We start from the raw sequence: 9,074 nt of genomic DNA on the forward strand, positions 1-9,074 counted from the left end.
TTAGAGAAATTACACACCCCTTTACACGCTTTATTTACACACTAACGAACAGCTTAGTGAATGAGGCCCTTTGACTTACTGTACATTATGTCTTCCATCAAAAAATAGAAAACATATGTGAAAGAAAATGCATGGAGGTATTCAGTTTGCCAACTGGCAGTGTGCACACACAGACATAACCTCTTTAGACAGCTAGCCTCCTACAGAGCCATGCTATAAAAACATTATTGGCTCTAATTACGCATAAACATCACCGGTCTACCACTTCTGTTAAACAAGCCATCAGGTTGATTTAATAGTTATCACACATACTATACTGACCAGGGGTTGTCTGGATAATTAGTTGGCTAAATCCTCTCCATTTGCCTTGATTAATTGAGGAATGCAGTTCAGACTCCAAGGTTTATTTCTTGCTTTGGAGAGTATTTTCAAAAGTAGAACTTTGTCCACACTCTACAACCTCTTGGGAGAACCGTTCAGGAGAATGAAATGTTTTTTTGGTATGCAGAAATAGTACAGTAGCATCGTGCAAATTTATAGTATCCTCTGACAGCATCATTTGTTTCGGAAAAATCTAAACATTGTTTTAGATTAACAACAAAATTGTAAGCCTGTCATTTTAACAATGACATCAATGACATGCTGTTTCTGGCAGACAATTAAATTATGAGAATGAACAACTTTGTAACAGTTACTTCTAAATGTTTTGTTAATTGCATTCAGTCAGTAGACCAGAAGGTTTAGACAACTTTAGTTTTTGTACACGCTCATAGTGCCTTAGCGGCACTATGAGCTATCCGTTAATTACGGATAAGGCAGCTGGCGCTGCCCCTAAACGGTATCGTACGCCGGCGTTACTCGTTAGACATTATGCCGTACCGTATTTGCACCTGGAGCTGGAGTGTGGCTGATGGGCGTGTTGTTGCGCTATCCCTGGAATTGCTATCGTGCACACACGCACGCGTATGGGAAAGGGAATTCCGGGTCCTCAGACCACCCGCTATGTCTTATCCATTTGGTTGGCTACAGGTGCGCGCCTGGAACGGAAATGTCGGGCGCATATTGGGCATGCATGCAAGATCCCAGAGCTGATCTAAAAGACTCATAATTTCACTCACAATTTAGGTGGCATTTCAAACACTTATTCCTTCATTAATCTTATGAAATAAAATACAAGGTTACCGCAGTGCGTCATGGAGTGTTATTTTCTCTCAATCTCTATTTCTCTCATTCAGAGGTCTTCCTCACTGCTAATTCTCAACAAATCTCTGTGATTAAAATGTTCCTATAATCAGCAGAAGTGCTCTATGTGCAATCCATGTATGTTCATGATACAAGCAGCCAAATCTTTTTGTTCTCAACAGGGTGGCTGGCATGTCCCTTAGGGATCAGGTGAGAAGCTCAGTCATCCGTGAGAGACGCAGAGTAGAGCTGCTGTTCCTTTGCTTAGAAAGGAGGTATGTCGCAGGTACCTACTGTATGTCCAGATGGGAGGAGGCCATGGGGCAGACCGAGGACCAGGTGGAGGGATTCCAGTGTGGAGGGTCCGGGATCTCCACACTGGCTTAGGAACGCCTCGGAATGGATGGATGGATGGATGGAAGGATTGGCTTCACTTACTACGTATTTCTGCAGTGGCGTACTTTGGGATCATGGAGTCAGTGGTGAGTTCTGGATGGAGGATACAGCCGTGTGTGTAAGCGTCCATGGGCAGGCCATCAAGAAGCTGACGGTACTGCTGCACACGCTCATGGAGGACTGAGCCTTCATCAGGAATCAGCTGGGCCACTGTTTCTGAAGGCAAGACATCCATGTACATATATCATATATAGCACTTTTAATGCATTTCACGATCCATTAGATAATGACATACAACACACTCAACTCAACTTGAAAACTGGAAGCTGGTTATTTTAAGTAATTAATAATGGAAAGTGCAGCCCTCCAGATTTACTATGTATTGTCACATGGACATTTCAGGCAAGACACACTTCCTCAGCACATGCACTGGCAATTTCACAAGCACAATCTATTAGATACCATTTTTCCTCTGGAACTGATTTCATAACACACAGCACACACCTACAAAATCTATAATAATGGCATATTAGTGGCATATTATAATAGTATAGATCATTATAGTTGTTAATAGATATATACTCATTATATTCACTGTTGATTGACTGCACATATAGTATCCATCAGATCCAGATATTCAGTGTTGAAGATAGTCATACATATATCCATTCATATTCATTATACAATAGATGTACTGTATATTCATGCATATATTCACTGGTGATTGATTATAGATTTATCTATTGACAGAATATAACTGTTTTCTCAGTCAGAGCCAGTGCATTATGTCTAGTGTCAGGCTATCTATTTTACTTATGCTTATTTTACCTTCTTATATCTCAGTCATCACTGTTCTAAACCACAGTTCTAAATCATACAGTAAGTCATCATGAGTTTTCTGAAACACTTATGTTGCTATATAGTTCAAATCTAAAATGATCTAAAATAAACGCTTTCCCGGTTTTAATGGGTTAAAAAGCATTTATCAAACCAAGTTTCAAAGTGCTTTACACAAAACTGAAGAAATTTTTAATCAGCAACAGAATAAAACCATTAAGGGAATCAAGTAATCAAATGTCTTTAATTATGGAAAGGCCTTTCAATATAAGTTTTAAGAAGCTATTCAAAAGAAGATACATGGTTGTGATGTACCTGGGAAGCTAGGCTAAAAATACTCATGGACAACTGTGCTCTAATTAGTGTTTAATATTAATTTATTTTGTCAAACCATTGTGTCTGAATGGATTGAAAAGTTTAACAATAATAAATAACACTAATTTGAGCACAGTTGTCCATGAGTATTTTTAGTCTAACTTCCCAGCATCACAACCTTGTAGACCAACTATGGTTTCTAAGCAACCCACGTTAACCTTTATGCCAGCAAAGCAAGCATAAAAAATGACATGATGATCCCTCTGTCAGCCATTAGGCAAACATCATGGTAACTAAGTAACAGAGCCCTCCTCTCCCGCCACGGTTGTGGGGGTCCCCGGCCAATTACACTCAACACTAAAGCATTTGCATCAAGTATTGAAATAGTGTGGTATACAAAACCAAATGAGTTGAGTATATTAGTATTTAACAAGTGAAAAGCACTTACTGTATGTCACTTATGTAAGACACACTATAATGAAAGGATTGGCAACCTGCTGCTGAGAACCTGCTGCAGAGTAACAGTGAGTCAGGTCACAGCCAGGCAGCCTTATACACGGCCAGGGACACTGACGAAAGAACGATAGTCAGCTGTCTGCTGGGGTACTGGAGGTTCCATCCCCAGGCTGCGTGTCCTGTCCTGTACAGTGCAGGTTTGCGGAGGGTGGAGCCGCATCTGGCAGAGTTCCAGGACTCTGAGTAATCAATCCCAGGGCCAGCTAGACCGACCTGGGCATGGCAGGTGGTCTGCTGCAGCACAGGGGTGTGAATATTTGAGCATCTTAGGGCCATGCTACAGTATGGACTGACTGTTCTGGAGGCAGCAGTACTCCTTCAGGCTGATCATGATAAGAGCTGCATCCAGGTGGGATGCAATGCCTCCTGCAGTCTGAGTTTAAGTGCTGACAGAAAAGTAAATAAATAAAACAAGGCTAAAGTTCAGTGCAGCCAACGTTTCAAATACCCATTAGTAATGGGTATTTGGGATCTATGAAAGCTCTCAATTGTAATGGGCCATTACAATTGAGAGCTTTCATAGATCCCCCACTGCATCTCAACTATAGTAGCTGACACTAGGCTCCTCTGCTCAGGTATACAAATCTTGTTGCTGAGATATCCGCACTCTCAGAGCCATGCTGTCTACATTGCCAGGGGGGATCAAAACACAGAGGAAATGCATGTCAGCAGATCTCATCGCGCTGATTAGCAGCTTGAAATCGATTTAGTTTGAACTCTATCTGTCACGTAACATTTAACAGGGATAACTGTAAATACAACTACGCCATACTAATTTGTACAACTACAGTAAATCATGCTGTTTCAACCGCATCAGACAGTTAAATGAATATGTTTGAATCGTGAACCATCATCAGCCGTTTTCCTTCTTATATGGGTTAAACCATTAAAACCAGGAAGCATCTGTGTCATTTTCGATTTTAGCCATATTTCATACTTTGGCTATTACGAAATAGCAGATATGCAAGCTCATAGCGGGTCACTTCGTGCCTTCGAGCTTGTAGATCTGCTATTTTTGAAAAATCTTTAAACATAAATATTTTGAGATGGGGTCCACGGACAAATACATATAATTTTGGAGGTCCTTGACATGAAAAGGTTTTGAGAGACTGATATAGCAACATACGTTTTTCAGAAAACTGTTAGGATTTAGAAGACATTTGTAGAATCGGCCTCGGGTCTTTATGGGTTAAAGTTACTGAACAGCGATTGGACCATGTCCTCTGCTACTGAAGTCAGTGGTTAGCTGAAGCATCAAGCCTTCCTGCTGTGGACGAGTGAGCACAAAGGATCTCTTAACTAAGACAAGGACATACTCAACAGCCCTCAGGCCTTCCTTGGATTCATACTCCAAGGATATTGCATAATGTAATGCACACTGCCTCAGCAACTGATGCAAGACAATATATTGAGTTCCCAGAATCAGGACTCAGTCAAATCTGGAGTGTTAATGATCTCTGATATCAGAGTTAAATGAACAAGATTTTGCTGTGTAATTGTCTTAATGTAATGTGTGCTTCCAAACTCTTGGTGAGCACATAGCATAAATCTCTCCTTACTGCAGCTTGGTTCATCCATCCTTCAATTTTGCATAACCAGAGCTTAACCTGCAGTGCTAGCTACTCCAACAGAAAAAACAACAGAATGTTATTGTACCTCCCACAAAGTTTGTCTCTAGGTATTCGATGATCTGGTTGTAGTCGCTGACAATGGTGTCTCCATGGATGAAGACGGGCACCTCCTCGCCCAGGTTCAGCCTCATGAACCAAGGCTCTTTATGCTCCTGCAGAGGCAAGCTCACGTCCCTCTCCTCGCAGATTAGACCTTTCTCATTAATAACTAGACGGACCTGGAAATGAAATAGTGAATGCATGCAAAATTAGCCGACTACACAAGTTACAGATGACCGCTAAGACAGCATGCTGACGACGGCAACCAATACTCTCTGGGCTAAAGAATTTTACACTACCCCTGCAGACATATTGCTGATGGGCAGGTAAGATGAGACAGTAAAAACAACTATATGAACTTAATGCCCACCCCACCCCCTGGGGTTAGAAGTAATTGAAACATCAGAACTCAAATTCATTTCAATACAATAAAAGGTTTTAAGTGCAAATGATTAACTTCCCTTTTCAGGGTGTAGCTCTGCTGTAGGCTATACAGTAGCTGTCTAGAGCAGGGTTGGTCTGTGGCGCTGGAACAACCAGCGCCAAAATATTATATTGTTGTTAATATTGGTGACATGAGATCAATCTTCATAATATTGCACAGAGCTGCAGGACCTTTCATCTAGGAGACACAGTCGTAAAGCTGTATGTTCTCAATATCTGAGTTATAGGGAGATTAGTCTCGCATTGCCAGACGATCAGACATCTCTGCCTATATGTCTGGTAACATCTAAATTAAATGAATGGGCTAAATCTGAGTTGAAAGAATTCAGAAATTTAAAAAAGAACAGCATTGCAGAACCAAAGTAAAGACTTAAGGTGGTCCTTCACAGAGGGACGGTATCAGAATTGGTTTTCAAAGCAGTGGGCGCAGGTTTGTTAGCGCTTCTCTCTGCTGTTACTCAACATATTATCAGTAGGCGAAGATCTCTGATCGTCTGGCTACGAGTGGTTTACAAACTTGTGAGGAATGTGCATTTGAGTTGAAGTGGCAGGTGGGGATGCGAGAGGATGAGAGCTCTTATTTTGTAAATACAGTATATAGCCTATTTATTGCAGAATATGCTAGCAACTAAATTGTTAAATAACATGTTTCACAGCCCACAGACAAAAACTGTTGGTCAGTCAACATCCATTACTAGCAGGACAAGCTAATGTCCATAGAGAGTTAAGATTAACCACTTTCATCCTGATATCACTATTTGTGGGTAGATTTTATAAAACAACAACATTGTAACATTTTTCAAAAATAGCAAAAATAGCCAATCCACAAGCTCACAATGCATCGCATCACAACGCATTGTGAGCTTAGAACGTCTATTTTTGCAATTTGACGTATGACGAAGTATATAGGGGTTGAATGGAGACAACAAGTGGTGTGCAAAATACTGTCCCTCGGAAAAAAAAACTAAAAACTAAAGTAAGACGCAGGGAGTGATTTAACTGTACAGTCGCCACAGGCCTCTGGTTTGGACAGCTTGGAGGGATGTGTACAGCTTAACAAAGATGCACAAATGCATGCATTGTGATGTCACTGAAGCAGAAGCTGTTGAAATCTGCAGTAAGCATACAGATAAATTAATATACCGAAAATCTAAATGTTCCTATGAAAACCCATAGTCATGCCCTTAAAAACAAAGTCACAGTTGCATACATAATGAGTTTTGCTTTGTAATAATGCCAAGCAACTCAGCTGTTTAGACATTTGCCCATATATACACACTCCACTTTTTAACAAACTAAGTTGCATTGCAGTTGTATATTATAGCCAAATGTGTCATAACTGAGTAATTACACTATAATTGACAAGGAGGAAAATGCAACACAGTGATATACAGTATCCTACCATACAGTATATTACCATGTTCTGATCTTACTATAATACATCTTGAGTTCTATTACATCTAACAGGTCTATCAAGAACAACAGCAACATTACTAGCATTACTGACTATATACAGTAGTTTTGGAATACTGATGCACACAGTGCTCTATGCAGATACGAAACAGCAAAAGGTTACAAGCTCTGTAAAGGAGTGTTGAACACATAAATCTCTAATCTGCAGCCCTCAAGAATGCCAGGGCTGTATTGATCGTCCATGTGGCTTCCAATCACACTGTAATTCTCAGGTATCAATTGCCATCTGTCTCTATCCGTAACACCTCTGTTGTTCTCACTATACTTCATTCACGTACTATATCTGTCAGATGGATATGTGTTCTTCTCCAGACCACAGCTTGCTGAATAACGCTTCTGTGAGAACTGATACCCATATCTCTGATATCTCTACGATCTGCTTTGCTATCAGGATCAACGATATACCTTTGCGTGCTGAATATCTCTTATACTTCTTTGTTGTGTATGTTTGCTTGTAGGTTGTTGTTTGTTTAGCATGCACAAGTTAATGTGCTTCGCATGTCACAAAACATATTAGGCCTAAATATATCTGGCATAAAAGTAGCATACGGTTACATTTTGCATGTGGGACCCCACATGCATCAACTTGCATATCCAATAATTTAGCTAAGAAACATTTCTGTAATAAAATGTAATGCAGCTTTGACAGCATCTCTGAAGAAAGAGCCAATGCTCTGATAATTCATAGCATTTATGTTCAAAACGGCCTCAAGCAATAGTATAACATATAAATCAAACTACTTCAAACGACTGGAGCCAGAGTCATGACTGAGAGCTTTGTCTTTAACCCTTTGCTGAGTGACAACAGCTCCTATCAGCCTCAGAGGCAACACCTAGCCTCGGGTTTAACAGGCAAGATACTGTAAACCTTTAGCCCTGTACCACATGACTGTGCATCTAAGCGTCACATAATCACATGCAGGTTTTCCATAACATTGACTTATCTGCTTCACAGTGTAATACAGTGTATTACAAGGATGTAAAATAATTAATCATGAATGACATAATGCTGTGCATTAGTGAGACTGTATATTAAATGATCTTCACTGTTTGAAGATTGTTTGAAGTGAAACAGAAGTGTAGATAAAGTGAACCTCTGTTGGTCCTGCATACATTTACTGAGGCTTCTTGGCTATGAGTAGCCTATCACAAATAATATTCAAGTTATATGGTATGTCTATGTAATTTGTATTCAGTGGCCTTTCTGAAGGTAACATTTTGTTGCTCTTATGTCCATGATGCCTCCATCTATGGAAATATATTATTTGCCATAGTAAAGAAATGTAAATTTGACATTGTATGAAAATGATGAAATACTGGTTATATTCACTTAAAGTAACGGGAGAGAACCAGCTACCCTTTGCTTTGTTTTGCACAGAGATACTTCATTTTAATCAATTATTTAGACTGTCATGTGTCAGACCACACAAGGTGTACCACCATTCACATGCTATAGAGAAAATAGACCCTGCCTGCACGTCAATACAAGGTTACTGTTTATGAGATGAATGAATCATTCACTTATACATGATGAGTGACAACAAGATATTGATCATGAATTCAAGCTATATGTCGAGGAATTGTGCCCCATGCTGCAGAGGTTTCCAAAATGTCTAAAAGGAAAGATCTGTCCAGCTATAGGATAACATTCAAATTCCATAGATCTGTGTCATTAATAACCATGCACAAAAACATGCTTTGATCACAACACACACGCGCACGTGCGCGCGCACACACACACACACACACACACACACACACACACACACACACACACACACACACACACACACACACACACACACACGCTTCCATGCTATAGTAGCCTACTGTATGTCACGGAGGAGACGTGGAAACACCTCCATCTTCGTGCTGTATTGTGTATTACCTTTTGGGAGGTGAAGGACTGCGTCCAGTGGTACAACACGAGCCTGTCTTTAGAGAAGGGTAATTTGGGCTCTGCCATCGGTTCCTCGCTTTCCTCCCCGTCTGTCATTTTGCCGTCTTCGTCGAAGGCTGAGATAGGCCACCAGCTACAGTTGGTGGGGGTAACATTGTTGGAAGACGCCATGACAGAGCGTTTTGTGCGTGTGAGAGAGGACTAGGGAGGGGAGCGAGAGAGAGGGATGGAGAGAGGGGGGAGGAGAGCGAGAGAGCGCGCGTTGGATAGAGAGAGACACACACACACACACACACACACAGAGAGAGAGAGAGAGAGAGAGAGAGAGAGAGAGAGAGAGA

At 40.7% G+C, this 9,074-nt stretch overlaps 1 protein-coding gene across 4 annotated transcripts in view; it reads right to left on the reverse strand.

Annotated features, from left to right (window-relative positions):
- Positions 1 to 8,913, reverse strand: part of gdap1l1 (ganglioside induced differentiation associated protein 1-like 1) — a gene marked incomplete at its 5' end in the record, with an annotated part of 17,113 nt that extends 8,200 nt beyond the window's left edge. Inside the window, 3 exons of one of the 4 annotated variants that reach the window (XM_084068879.1) lie at positions 1,621 to 1,794; positions 4,903 to 5,095; positions 8,722 to 8,913. In XM_084068879.1, coding sequence (XP_083925005.1) covers positions 1,621 to 1,794; positions 4,903 to 5,095; positions 8,722 to 8,904 — 550 coding nt within the window. Of the gene's footprint in view, positions 1 to 1,620; positions 1,795 to 4,869; positions 5,096 to 8,721 lie in introns of all 4 variants that reach the window. The other 3 variants (XM_084068878.1, XM_084068876.1, XM_084068877.1) reach the window with 3 other exon arrangements.
- Positions 8,914 to 9,074: the final 161 nt, after the last annotated feature.

The sequence above is a fragment of the Gymnoscopelus microlampas genome (genome assembly GCF_963454915.1).
Source record: "Gymnoscopelus microlampas genome assembly, chromosome: 10".
NCBI classification, from domain to species: domain Eukaryota; kingdom Metazoa; phylum Chordata; class Actinopteri; order Myctophiformes; family Myctophidae; genus Gymnoscopelus; species Gymnoscopelus microlampas.